Below are 14,690 nucleotides of genomic sequence, written 5' to 3' on the forward strand. Positions count from 1 at the left end.
ATAATTCCTGCTACTATCCTTATTTTTTACTTTGTGCTGTGCAAGGCTAATAATTTTAGGCAAAACAACGTGCCCAAAAAATGTTTGTTAAAAACTCACCATCTTGAATAACTTCTTCATCAGAATCTCCTTTTGTCTTTGTATATTCTAGAGTATAAGAAAGGCCATTACAGCCCCTGGTTCGGACACCAACTTTTACACCTACCTGAAAAAGAAGTGAAAATATAAACTTGGTTTTAAAGTAGTACAGATTAAACAATTATACTAATAAAGTGACAGTAGCCTCCTCGTACCAAAATGGACTTTCTCTTATTTTTTTGTAGGACAGGGTCTCACTATGTAGCCCAGACTGGTCTTAAACTCGTGGACTCAAATAACGCTTCCAACTCGGCCTCTCAAAGCATTGGGATTACAAGGCAGGAGCCACCCCGTCCAGCCTGGGACTTTATTTAAAATGTCTTTGCTCTACCTTGTTCTGTGAGATACCCTCTGAATGTTTCCTTATGGTTAGGATTCACCAGGGTTCATAGTCCACCATCTGGCAATCCTATCTCTACATGGGATCTGAATTATAGTGCAGACTTGTGTACAGTCTCAAATACCAGAAAGCAAAAGACTGCAGTCAATACAGACAAAAGGAGTTTAAAAAAGTGACCAAACAGCAGTTTAAAAGTATCAATGTTTACATTAATGCAATTTTCAAACAGTATCTACCTAAGTTCTCTGTCTTAGAGCTGAGCTGATTTTTCATTTAAATACAGTCATCCCTTAGTATGCATGGGAAATTGGTTCCAGGACTAACTGAGTATACAAAAATCTGCAGATACTCAAGTCCCTTATGCAAATGGCACTGCATTTGTATATAACCTATATACATCTTCCCCTGTACTTTAAATAACTTCTGGAGGACTTGAATACCTGTAACAATGTAATGCTACATAAACAGTTGTTATACTGTATTGTTTAGAGAATGAAAGTCTGTACATGTTTAATACAGATGCAACCTTCTATTTTTTTCCCAAATATTTCTGACCTATGGTTGATTGAATCCACGTATGCGGAACCCACAGATACGGAGAGGTGACTGTATACAGCAAAAGTATCATAAGTACTATTTCACCAGCAGTTCCTGATTCTACAAAGCCGAATTCTTGTTTCATTAGGCCAATTTGTAGTCTAGTCATTGGTCTATCCAAATTGAATCAGAACACTGATATCCTTTGAAATTTAATAATTTTAAAAGGTAGGTTTGAGAACTTCCATTACATTGTAATGTAGGTTAACAACAGAAACCAGAAATCACCCCACCGTCTAATTATTAAATATTGCAATCCATTACTTGAAATGATTTACAGCATTCCATCGGCAATTAACAATGTACAATTAAGATGATACACACATCCCTAACTCAACAATTCTGTATCTAGGAATGGATCCTATGTAGGTGGACTAAGCCATGCTTACAGTTCTAGAACAATGAGCCTGGCACACTGCAGACACTAAATAGTTGCTGAATGGTGTTTGCGGCAGCACTGAATGAAAACGACCCTTTAATATGGGGACTGGTTAAAGAACTCAAACTTGTTCAATGGAATATACTCTACATGCAGCCAAGAAAGGGAGGCAGATCATTACATAATGACATGGAAAGATCTTCAAGCCACATTATTAAGGGTAAAAAGCAAAGTGTAACAAAAAAATTTATGGTAGGAAGAGATATACACAGGAATAACGAGCCCAGTCTAGGCCAGTGGTTGCCCTCAGGGAGACATTTTTGGTTGTGACAACCAAAGCTTTGTAGAATCAGGAACTGCTGGTGAAATAGTACTCACCATACTTTTACTCTATACAGTCACCTCTCCGTATCGGTGGGTTCCACATATGTGGATTCTTTGGTTGAGGCAAAGAGGGGGTACTACTGGTATCTAATGGACAGAGGCCACAGATGCTGTCAAACATTCTACAATCTGCCCTAAAGTGTCAACTGTGAGGAGGCTGAGAAAATCAGGTCTAGCCGCTTCAAATGTATACATTATCCCTGGAAGGATACCAAAGAGATTGCTTCTTGGAAGGAAGAATGACGACGAAGAGTCAGGTTGAAAGAATGACTTCCTTTTAGTTAAATACCCTTTTGTATTATTTGAATTTTTAAAAAATCCTGAGAATATTTTACATTTTAAATAAAAACCCCCAAATGAAATAATACTGTATATCATGGGATAAATTCACTCTGAAAATACAGCTTCAGTTTTTTACTGAATAATTAACTGGTTTTACTTACATGCTCAGGCTTATCTTTAAGAAGTTGTTTTATCTTGTTTACTGCTGAAGGTGTCTGAAAAAAGAAAATGATGTTTTTAGCTACAAAACTTGTTATTCAAAGCCTCATATTTATCAGTCTTTGTAAGTCTGTCTTTAGCAAATTCATGTGACAAATTTATGTTCCATTCTTGCCAGGGTACCTTATGGACTTTATATAGAAACACATAAACTATACCTAATTCAAAATATCCTCTTTATTTAAAAAAAAAAATCTGCTAGCAACATCCTTTTAATCTTGCTCCTCAGTCCAGGTTGGTTCCCTGTCCTTCTCTCTATGGTGCTATTCACTCACATTACAAATGCTATTTTTCTGGGCAGCATCTATTTTGTGCACCAACTCTATGCCCAGGAACCAGCATGTTGCCTACGACAAAGAGCCAATGAAGGAATCAAGCATCTCACTGGGAAGGCCAACCTTCAGGTGTTTTTCCTGTTGATTATTAATCCTACTGCTTTTTTTTTTTTTCTTACTCACAATCCATTTCTAATCCATCAAAATGCACAGCTTGAGGAAACAGTGTTACCAGCATAAAATAACCCAGGGTGTGCTTCTTGCACCAGTCCCACCAAATGCTCACATAGATTTTTTTCATCGTGGATTAAACCAACATCTCAGGAGATCTAGATGAACAAAACTAAGCTAGTCAACGACAGAAATAAGAACAAGGAGGAGCTGTTTCCCAGAGAAATGCTGTTTTAACATAGCTCAGTGGGCCTCAAAATGAGAAAAACATCACAGTTTGTGTGAAATAGGTCGATGTTGCCAACCCCACTTCTTTGGGAAGGAGGCTGTTCCCCGACATTCCTGGCCCACTTCCTAGCTGTGCCTCCAGGGCAGTCACCTTAAGTGGCTTCTCTGACTTCTATTCCCTTACTGGTGAAACAGGGATAATAGTTCCTCCTCCTCCTGATTCTTGCCAGGATTAAATATTTAAACTCATGGAAAGCATTCAGGACAGTGCCAGGCACAAAAAAGCCAAGTATTATTATGATTATGAGAGTACATCATAATGAAGACATTACGTGCGTCCTTCCTACTTTATCAGCTCCTCTAGCTGGCAGTGCTCTGCAGGCCCTCCAGTCCCTTGTACTGACATTTTACTGTACAGTAAAGTCTTTGAGACTGCTTGTGAAGTCTCAAAGTCTGGATATTACGACCTAAGACTTGGTAGTAAACTGAGGCCAGGACTGACACCTGGAAGAGCCAGCCCAATGGATGGCCCTAGAGTGTGCTCTCCTGCCCTGTCGGGGTTGGGGCTCAGCTAGATGAGCATGCTTAAACACAGTACAGACCCAGTTTAGAAGGGCATGAAAGCAATTTAGAATGTGAAGACCAACATGTCTTAAACATTTTAAATAGAAAACAATGCACTGCACTTAAAAACGTGAATGTTGTTTAGTAAAACTTTTAATTCAGTTATTAATATATAGTGTCTGTGTATATACATTTCTTATTACATGTCACTGTAAAAAAACAAACCACTACCAGTAGGTGGGCCTCTAAAGGCCCATGGTTTCCCATGGTTCTGTCAGAAAAGAAGGCACGCAGTCCTCCAACGCAGGAAGTAGCACACAGGGCGGAAGGAGAAAACAGGGAAGAGCAGGATTATGGTTTTGTTTTTGTTTTTTGAGTCACAGAATACCAACTTTAAATAGTTACAGAAATAGTTATTATTTTTTAAAGTGCTCGTTACCCTTCTAAAGCAGTGGTCCCAAATGTTTTTGGCATCAAGGACTGGTTTCGTGGAAGACAATTTTTCCACGGATAAGGGGAATGGTTTCTGAATGATTCAAATGCATTACATTTATTGTGCACTTTATTTCTATTATTACATTGTAATATATAATGAAATAATTATATAACTCATCAAAATGTACAATCAGTGGCAGCCCTGAGCTTGTTTTTCTGCAACTAGATGGTCCCATCTAGGGGTGATGGGAGAGTGACAGATCATCAGGCATCATTCTCATAAGGAGTGCACAAACTAGCCCCTCAAACCTGCAGTTCAGACTAGGGTTTGTGCTCCTATGAGAATCTAATGCCCCTGACGATCTGACAGGAGGTGGAGCTCGCTTAGGTGGTAATTCTTGGCTTGCCTGCTGCTCTCACCTCCTGCTGTGAGGCCCTGTTCCTAACAGGCCATGGACCAGTACCAGTCTGTAGCGCAGGGACTGGGGACCCCTGTTCTAAGTGATTGTCAATAAAAGCTAGCTTTCTTATCAACCACATGTAAATTTTCACCATATTTTCCTATGTGCATGCTGAAGAAATTAATCACTTACTGTCAAATAAAAATAGCTTTCTGTAAGTTTATTTTAAAAAGGCATAGCCTGGCTGGGCCTGGTGCCTCATGCCTATATTCCCAACACTTTGGGAGGCCGAGGTGGAAGTATCACTTGAGGTCAGCCGAGGTGGAAGGATCACTTGAGGTCAGGAGTTTGAGACCAGCCTGGCCAACATGGTGAAACCCCGTCTCTATTAAAAATACAAACATTAGCTGAGGATGGTGGCATGCGCCTGTAATCCCAGCTACTCAGGAGGCTGACGCACGAGAATCGCTTGAACCCGGGAGGTGGAGGTTGCAGTAAGCCGAGATCATGCCACCGCACTCCAGCCTGGGAAACAGAGTGAGACTCTGTCTCAAAAAAAAAAAAAAAAAAAAAAAAAAAGGCACAGCCACGGAAAATAGCTGCGGGAACTAAAATCTGAAACGTGGTCTTGGTTTAATCTGAGTGGATCAAAGGCACAGATGGGCACACCACTGCATGATCTAAACAAAACAAATGTGTCTGTCACACTACTCCGTTTACCAGCCCCAAATACATAATTTTTTTTATCTCCAAGTGGTTTTCTAAATTATCTAATTTGGTTTTACAAAGTCATCTATTTTCTTATTTTCTCAACTTTTAGCAGGAAACACTTATACACAGTAAATGAAAGCAATTCGTGGGGATTGGTCTACTTATCACAAAGTTGCTGATGTTCACATCTCATACTGAAGGACTCTTTAAGGGAAAAGTAACATTCAACAGGAACCTGTGTGCCTGGGAAGCTGCTGTTACAGGAACTAAACACATGTCTTAATTTTCCTGTGTCAGGCCAAAACCAAACCTACTCCACTGGGAGGGTGTTACTAATGACGGACAGCCCAGGTCAGTACTCAACCAAGGGAAAAGGTTCTTCGAACTTTCAAAGTGACTGATCTGATTTTCAGAACAAGGGAGAGTGGTTAAAAGGGAAGAGTTGGGACTTAAAAAAAATCGAGCTATAAGAGGTACTTTTTGTGTCTCAGTACCAGGGAGAGGCTAAGAATCCTACCCTGCTTTAAGTCTACATGCTCTGGCAACTTTGTGCTTAGGTAAAATTCATGTGAGAAACAGCATAAAATCTTCAACTACACAGCATGCTGCAGGGCCTAGCAGCCTGCCAGTACCAGTGCACTTCCCAGAACAACTAAGAAACATGTAATTCTCAAGAAATTTATGTACTATTAATGAATATAGCTTACCTGAGATTTGGCCCATGTTTTAAAATTTAAGAGCTTCCTGAAGCCCACTAAAATATGATGGTTTTTACTCACATGCAAATCACAGGAATATGACTTTTAAAGTGAGAGGTTATCTTTGAGGTAAGATATTTTGGCCTAATTGAAAAATATATATATTTCCAAGATGTTTCTGCTGTTAAAATTAAGGGAAAAGGCACTGTAGATGAATGTTTTATCACTACTTCATAGCAACACGCTTTCTAATCCTTGTAGGAGAAACTTTTCATTCTCAATCCTGTATTTCTTTAAGTAACTCCCCAGGCAATTTTCATTTTTTGCTGTTTAAGAAAATTAAATTAAATTCAAAGCTAAAGTTAACTCTGTGATTATGCATACTAAACATGTGCCAACAACTACAACTTAATTTCTCTACAAACATGGCATTTTAATGTCAACATATCAATTTTCTGGGGGAACAAAAGATGGTACATAAATAGAGCCAGTGAACAAGTACAGTGTATTTTATTAAAATCATTCTTTAACAGCCATGGCTGGCATTAGAGTGTCAAAATAAGAAAAGACAAAAGCATTCTCTTTTGTCTTTTCTTATTTGTGTATATGTGTATATACACACCCAAAATACATATAATATACAAATATATATTTGTAGGCCAGGTGTGGTGGCTCATGCCTGTAATGCCGGCACTTTGGGAGGCCAAGGTGGGAGGATGGCTTGAGGCCAGGAGTTTGAGACCAGCCTGGGCAACAGAGCAAGACCCTGTCTCTACAATAAATTAAAAAAAAAAAAAATTAGCAGTCATGGTGACATGTGCCTGTAGTCCCAGTTACTTGGGAGGCTGAGGTGAAAGGATTGCTTGAGCCCAGGAGTTTGAAGCTGCAGTAAGCCATGATCATGCCACTGCATATGAGCCTGGGTGACAGAGGAAGATCCTGTCTCTAAAAAGAAAAAGGTTTGTAATCATGGCATATATACATAATTTTGCAGCCTCCATTGAAACAATTTAACAAATTATTTTTTTTCATTTGATACATGGTAATAAACATATATTCACCATTTACTGAGCACCTTCTAAGTGTTTAATGGTTTAAACGTATCATCTTTTTATTCCTGCCATTGTGATTTAGGTATTAAAGATTAAATAATTTGCACAGCATAAGTCAAAGAATGAAGATTTATAACTCTGAAACTTAAAAAAAAGCATAATTTACAATGACTACATCCTTCACCAACAGGATCTACTCTCATGTACTTAACCATCCTTTCACTGTTAGACTGCTAGGCTACTTCCAGTGCTTCTTGTGTAGTATTTCCTAAACTGCCTTCGTATAGAAATCTTAGTGCTTGGTCACTGTTCAAAAGGACTTCTGGTTCTAGTCCAATGAACTAACACACAGTTCCTTACTGAGCATTAAGCATTTCCTAGCTTCTCAACTGGACTCCAATAGAAAGTTAAGCCCTAAGGCACCTTCTGTACACAATGAATTCATCAAGAATGATAGTGGCTGTGCACCATCATTCTCTCATAGAACTTGGTTGAGTTTTAATGCACAGCTGTGATCCACCCCAGTCCTACAAATTAGAGTTGCTCTGACTTGTACAATGATGGAAATAAATCTGTCTGCAAGCAGGGCAGTATTTACTCTTCAGATTCTTTAATCACATCTGGCTCCTGCAAGTTCAATTCCACTTGTCAATTTCTAGATATGTAGGGAAATAGGGAAGATGTAGATAATCTGATAATGACAGCATTGAACTGTGTTATATTATCAGTTACTTTTCCTAGCCTTTTGCTGACATCTGGTAGACTCCACACATATAGCACTTTTCAAATGTTGCAACATGTCAAATTCTTAACATCAAAATTTATATATCCAGGTAACATTTATCCCTTCCAATCAGTTTTACTGAATTAGGTATACTTGTGTTTGCTCTTATCTGTCTCTACTTATTAGACCCAAGTAACATTTACCTCTTCCAATCAGTTTTACTGAATTACATATACTTTTGTTTGCTCTCTTATCTGTCTCCATTCATTAGGCCTTTGACGGCATCACTACTTTTGCACTTGACGATACATGCTGATGTTAAACTAAGCACAAAGAGCAATACACGCCATAGTGTCCTGACTAGGGCACGAATGCTGGAACTAAAATGACTGCAAGCCCACCAACACAGGCTGTGTGGAAAACAGCATTGATGTGCCTTCTCTCTGGTACAGCTTCTGAGAAGCTTCTAAAGTCAGCCATACTGTAAGTAGGACAACAGAGTACAGACTAGACTCCTGCAAGTTAATCAGAACAGCTGAGTCAGGCAACATGGATACCTTGAGAACTGCTATGATAACATGTACTGAAGCAGAGGGGAGCAAGTGTGGAGAGAGACCAAGCCTGAGAATGTGCAGTGCTATTACTCCTAGTAAGAGGTGGCAAAGGCTTGGCCTGCGACTGTGCCCCATAGGCTGGGAACTGTATAACTCATTCATTTGTCTTGAAACAGAGCAGATCTTGATAAATGTCTGCTGAATGACTAGGAATGGAGAGAAAGGGACTGACATAGAAATTCTGAAGGAAGGGCAAGGCACGGTGGCTCATGCCTGTGATGCCAGCACTTTGGGAGGCTGAGACGAGTGGATCACGAGGTCAGGAGTCCAAGACCAGCCTGGTGAAGATGGTGAAACCCCATCTCTACTAAAAATACAAAAATAAATAAATAAATAAGCCGGGCATGGTGGCGGGCGTCTGTAATCCCAGCTACTCAGGAGGCTGAGGCAGAGAGTTGCTTGAACTCAGTAGGCGGAGGCTGCAGTGAGCTGAGATCACGCCACTGCACTCCAGCCTGGGCAACCCAGCGAAACCCTGTCTCAAAAAAAAAAAAAAAAAAAAAAAAAAGAAATTCTGAAGGAAGAGGTAACATGTCAAATGGTGATGGAGAAAGACATCAGGGACCAGGCATGGTGGCTCACACCTGTAATCCCTGCACACTGGGAGCCTGAGGCAGTGGACTGCTTGAGCCCAGGAGTTCGAGACCAGCCTGGGCAACCCAGGGAGACCCTAGGTGCATGCATGATGGTGCACACCGGTGGTCCCAGCGACTTGGGAGCCTGAGGTGGGAGGATCGCTTGGGCCCAGGAGGTTGACGCTGCAGTGTGCCATGATTGCACCACTGAACTACAGCCTGGGAGATAGAGTGAGACCCTGTCTCCAAAAACAAAACAAACAAAAACAAACAAACAAACAAAACCAAAAAAAAAAACCCCCAGTTAATAGGGTTGCTAAAAAGCAAAAAAGAAAAGGCAAAAACTGTTCCTGAACCTCTGGCTCTTCCTGGATCTACCATTACCAGTGGAAGAATTCTGAATAATTCTTACTGAGATTGAAAGAGACACAAAGAATGAGTTGTGCCCTCTAGTTCTTAAAACCTTGTTTAATTCTACATCCCATACATAAGCTTATGTATGAAAATAAGCTTGCTCCTACAGAAAAGAGGTAATATAGAATGATACATAATCAGTATACTAGTAGTACCATATATAATCAGGGTAATATCAAAGGCCTAAAAAATTGATTATAAAAATAAATTCTCTCACCTGATCACAATTTTCTTCTACTTTGCTACAAACTTATTTTCTGGTAATAGGCCCTTTTGGCATTAGATGCAACAGAATCGATGAGTCAGTTTAAATCGTTTTTTTTCCCCAGTCTCTAAGCGAATGGTTGCATAAAGTCGTCTCCTTCAGTAAAAGGGGAGTGTATGTAGAAACGTAATCATAAATTTTTCTTTTGGGGTGAAAATATTTTGGAACTAGATAGAGGTGATGGTTGCACGACACTGTGAATGTCTTAAATGGCACTGAATTGTACCCTTTAAAAGGACTAATTTTATGTTATGTGGATTTTCCTTCCACTAAAAAACTGAACGGTGCGGCCGGAACACTGAGCTCAGTGAATTCTCTAAGTAATCAATGGTTGTACTCTGGTGCCCTCTGAGTGTTTGACCTTTCACCCAGAAAACGCTGTAAACTCATCTTTTGTCCTAAGAGCCTATGCTTGCTGGAGGCACAGAGGGAGTTTCAAAGGCCTCAATCACCCAGGACACCGGCAAGTAACGCTTTGCGCGCCGCGGCCGTGACCTCGGCAGGAGCCGGGGGCTTTGTTGTCGCTGTGCTCGCCCTCTGCGAACGCTGTCGCCCTGACACAGCGGTCCTTCGGAAAGCCTGGTCCCTCCCCACCCCACGCACCTCCCGGCTAGGACTCCGGGCCACCACCGGGAACCCCCGGCACCAGGCACGTTCAGCCTCTGCTTAACCAGAGCGGCCGAACAGCGCAGGCCGGCGGGAGCGTGGAGGCGATCGGCCCCCGGGGACGCCCACCCCCGGGATCCCCTCCGGCCCGCACGCGGTTGCCGCGCGGCCTGACGGGAAACGTAGTTTCCGGGGGCCAGAGAGCAGCCCCGCCCCGGACTTGTTTATCGTTGCAAAGAGGGGCCGGAGGCGAAGGAGGCGGCGAGGCTGTGCGGCGGGTCGGAGCGACGCCGAGGTCTGACGTGTCCGCGTCCCTGCGGCCCCACTCCCGGCCGCCGTGACCTCCCCTTGCACGGGGCGGACGCGAGCAATGTCACGGGCCCCGCCGCGCGCCGCGAGCACTCACCAGGGTGAGGGCTGCCCGGGTGGGCTGCAGCTTCCTCTTGCTCACAGCCCGGACAGTTGCCCGGACTAAGGAAGCCGACATCTTCGCCGTCCCGGCGCCCCGGTGCCTCGGGCCGAAGGTCGGCTGCTTCAGCTTCTCTCCATGGACACGGCAGGCGCATTGACGCCACAAGCTTCGGCGCACGGCGCCCTCAGCCCTAGCCCCGCCCCCCGCCGCCACCATTGGGTGAGTTGCATGAGTGACGAGCCGGGGGCGGGGCAAGCCGCTCAGGGCGGGGTTTTGCCGCTCAACGCCGGGGGTCTAGCAGCTGGGTTGCGCACGGTCTCCGGCAGTGGGGTTACCACGCTGCAGGGCGCAGGGCCCGGGAGGAATGTCTTCACCGCCGAGGACGGAGTCGGCGTGACGTCGGGGAGCGGGCGGGAGGGGGCGAGGAATGACCTCAGACCTGCTGACTCCGGATGCACGTAGCTTCACCACCTGCCCCCGGGGCAAGGTGCAGCGTCACCCCCTGCTTTAATACTCACCGTGACAAACACCATCATAGGCGGTGACACTTAAGGACGCATAAGTCAACCCTGCACTGGGAGCTTATGCTCTCAAATGCAGAGTGATCGTTCCGATGCCCAGACATCTACATCCATTTTCATTCTTCTTTTGTGGTCCAACTAGGCTGTTCTTAAGAGCATGGCGTTACCGCAGAGTTGTGTAATCGCCACCCTCCACCCTTCTCCCCAGCGTGCTGTACTGCTGGGGATGCTGAAGGGTGGTGACTAATGCAGTTTTCATTCTGGTGCTGAACTGGGAACCAACCCTACTTGAAAATGTGACTGGGCAGCAGTGTGAATAGTCACATTTATAGCGAGCAACAATTACTCGATTTAAAACGTGTTGTCAGACCTTGTCCTGGCTGCTCAGGGGCTTAATTCTGCCTTTTGATGCAGTATTCCTGAGCACCAGACACTGTGCACAGGCGCGGTACTCAGGCATACACAGGAAGCCAGGTAAAGAGGGGCCAGGGAAGAATGAGATACTGGCAGGACAGCGCTAGCAGATGAAGAGAGGAGGACATCAAGACAGGTGGCATTTGTCATTGAAGTGCTAGAAGTGAAGGAAAAAGGGCAGGAGGGGTCTATGAAGCAGTCCTGGGGAGGACAGATTCGCAGTGTTTGAATGTGGGAAGAACTAATCAGTGAAACATTTTTTAAAGCCAAGTTTATCTTTGATCTCCTGCAGTTTCTGAAAGGATAGTTCAAAATTCCATCAAGTAGTTCTGACTTCCTGCTACAGAAATGCAATCGCATTGACAATAAGAGGACGCTTTTTTTTTTTTTTCCTAAGCCTTATCTGCACATAAACTGGGGGCTGGGCGCGTGGCTCACGCCTGTAATCCCAGCACTTTGGGAGGCCGAGGCGGGGAGATCACCTGAGGTCAGCAGTTCGAGACCAGGTTGGCCAACATGGTGAGACCCCATCTCTGCTAAAAATACAAAAATTAGCCGGGTGTGGTGGTGCACACCTGTTATCCTAGCTACTCAGGAGGCTGAGGCAGGAGAATCGCTTGAACCTGGGAGGCGGAGGTTGCAGTGAGCTGAGATCGTGCCACTGCACTCCCAGCCTGGGCAACGGAGTGAGACTCTGTCTCAAAAAAAAAGAAAGAACGGAAGATAGGAAGAGAGAGACAGACAGACAGATAGAAAGAAAGAAGAAAGAGAGAGAGAGAAAGAAAATAAAAGAAACTGGGGTCCGGGCGCAGTGGCTCACACGTGTAATCCCAGCACTTTGGGAGGCCGGAGGCGGGCAGATTACTTGAGATCAGGAGTTCTAGACCAGCCTGGCCAACATGGTGAAACCCCGTCTCTACTAAAAATACAAAAATTAGCCGGGCGTGTTTGCGGGCACCTGTAATCCCAGCTACCCGGGAGGCGGAGGTTGCAGTGAGCCAAGATTGCGCCACTGCACCCCAGCCTGGGTGACAGAGCGACACTGCATCTCGAAAGAAAGAAACTGAAAAAGGGATGGGAGGGAGGAAGGGAGGGAGGGAGGGACATAGAGAGGTGGTGGTGTGGTGGGTTTGTTTCTTGGCCTTCATCTTTGACTACCTGGGGGTTTGGGATCTCATATCCTCCCTCCTACAGATATCGTGAAGATTAAATGAGTTAATACAGGAGAAGCCCTTAGAGGGGTGCAAGGCACACAGCCTCACTCAAATGGTAATTGTTAATGAGTATTTAAAGATGCCATGTATTGTGAAACTACTGTAATGGTGGATAGATATCATTATGCGTTTGTCAAAACCCACACAATGTACACCACCAAGAGTGAACCCTAAGGTAAACTATGGGCACTGAGAGCTAATGATGTGTCCATGTAGGTTTAAGATTGTAACAAGTGTACCACTGTGGTGCAGAGTGACAGTGGGGCACATGTGGAAACAAGGGATATATGCAGCTCTGTTTTTCTGCTTAACTTTGCTGTGAACCTAAAACAGCCCTAAAATTAAAATTTAATAAAAATAAAAGATGCTGTGTCATTTTTTTTTCAGTTATTGACACATTACACAGTTGTGCAGCACTTTACAAGATTCAGAAAACTCCATGAGCATATTATATTATCTCATACTAGCCTCACAACTTTGAACTGAGTAGGGCAGAAGCACTGGCATGGCAGTTTTACAGATGCTGAAACTCAAGGATTTTAGTAGAGAGCATTAGACACTATTGAAAACATCTAGTCCTCAATTTTCTGATTCAGGATCCTGTGTATGTTTAACAGACTTCTTTCCTCTATTTAATACCCACTATTTAACAAAAACAAACAAACAAACAAACAAAAAAGAAAACCCCACTATTCAGTTTTTAACTTGGTTAGTTGTTTTGCACATAAGCATTAAGTCACATAATCTACTTGTTAGTTTCTAATATCACTTGAAACTGGCACAAGTCCCTGAAATAATGTTATGTTAGAATAAATAATTTTCACGATTATTTAAGCAGTATGTGAGCTTATCTCAGAGCAGCAGCTGTCCAGTGGTGTCAAAATGAGGTGGGTATGGGAAGTGTCAAAGGAGTTACAAGCTGTAACCACTTTTAGATTTCCACTAATATGTGACAGAACTTACAATAGGGAACTGTTTCACCCTGCACTTCAGGCATTAGTTTCATAGTTCTAGACATTTAAAGAAGTGTTTTCCTGGTAAGACCTCACTTGATTATCACAACTGTGTGGAAAGCCAAGAATGGTTTACATTTTATAGGAATGGAAACTGAACTGCCTGAGATTAGGGGACTGCCACACAGCTGGAAAACGAGGTGGGCCAGACCTTGTCTAAGTCTAGAGTTCCATTCAGTGGAAAGTCTATGTAGTTCTTGACTGCTGCTGTCCAAATATGCCTGCTTCCAAAGAAAAAACTACTGAGGGCTTTACAGTTTTACAGGGATTTGTTAAATTCTGTTTTCAACATGTGTGTGTGTATATTTTTGCTTGTAACACTGAACTCTATTGATGTATTTATCCAGGATCTTTTCCACTCAGGAAAGATTTAAAAGCAGAAGTCATTTGTCAAACATATTTCAAGAAGAAAAATACACTGAAGTTATCTAAGAATATTTAAAAACATTTTTGCACACTGCTGATCCTGCACACATTGAGCAAGAGTTTTGCTGTTGTTGTTGTTGTTTGAGACGGAGTCTTGCTCTGTCGCTGAGGCTGGAGTGCAGTGGTGCAATCTTGGCTCACTGCAACCTCCGTCTCCTGGGTTCAAGTGATTCTCCTGCCTCAGCCTTCTGAGTAGCTGGGATTACAGATGCCCATTACCAAGCCCGGCTAATTTTTGTATTTTTAGTAGAGACGGGGTTTTGCCATGTTGGCCAGGCTGGTCTCGAACTCCTGACCTCAAGTGATCTGCCTGCCTCGGCCTCCCAAAGTGCTGGGATTACAGGGGTGAGCCACTGCACCCAGCCGAGCAAGAGTTTTAAACATCATAGATTGGGGCCACTGGACCACTGCTATACAAAAGAGATTTCATATTTTTGTTCCTGAGAGAAGGTGGCAAGGAGAACTTTGGTAATGGGGCATTTGTACAGCTTAAGACAGATAAGCCGGCTGCACTTGAAAGCTAGCTAGGCCAATGGACTTAGCAAAGAGCAGACGTTTTGGCATCCCAGCTGGGGCAGCAAGATGGGGCTGTGACCACATCCAAGTAAAGAATCAAGG

General features: G+C 43.4%; 1 protein-coding gene across 6 annotated transcripts in view; it reads right to left on the reverse strand.

Annotated features, from left to right (window-relative positions):
• ISCA1 (iron-sulfur cluster assembly 1) overlaps positions 1-12,166 on the reverse strand; it is a 160,316-nt gene extending 148,150 nt beyond the window's left edge. For 2 of the 6 annotated variants that reach the window (XR_010130252.1, XR_010130253.1), the window contains exons 1-3: positions 10,479-10,853; positions 2,282-2,335; positions 100-205 (exon numbers count right to left, since the gene is read on the reverse strand). Coding sequence is in view for 4 of the 6 variants with exons in the window: in XM_055350699.2 (XP_055206674.2) it covers positions 100-205; positions 2,282-2,335; positions 10,479-10,700 (382 nt within the window). In the remaining 2 variants the exon portion in view is untranslated. Of the gene's footprint in view, positions 1-99; positions 206-2,281; positions 2,336-10,478 lie in introns of all 6 variants that reach the window. The other 4 variants (XM_055350699.2, XM_004048194.4, XM_055350698.2 and 1 more) reach the window with 4 other exon arrangements.
• Positions 12,167-14,690: the final 2,524 nt, after the last annotated feature.

This window comes from Gorilla gorilla, chromosome 13 (genome assembly GCF_029281585.2).
Source record: "Gorilla gorilla gorilla isolate KB3781 chromosome 13, NHGRI_mGorGor1-v2.1_pri, whole genome shotgun sequence".
In the NCBI taxonomy this organism is placed as follows: domain Eukaryota; kingdom Metazoa; phylum Chordata; class Mammalia; order Primates; family Hominidae; genus Gorilla; species Gorilla gorilla.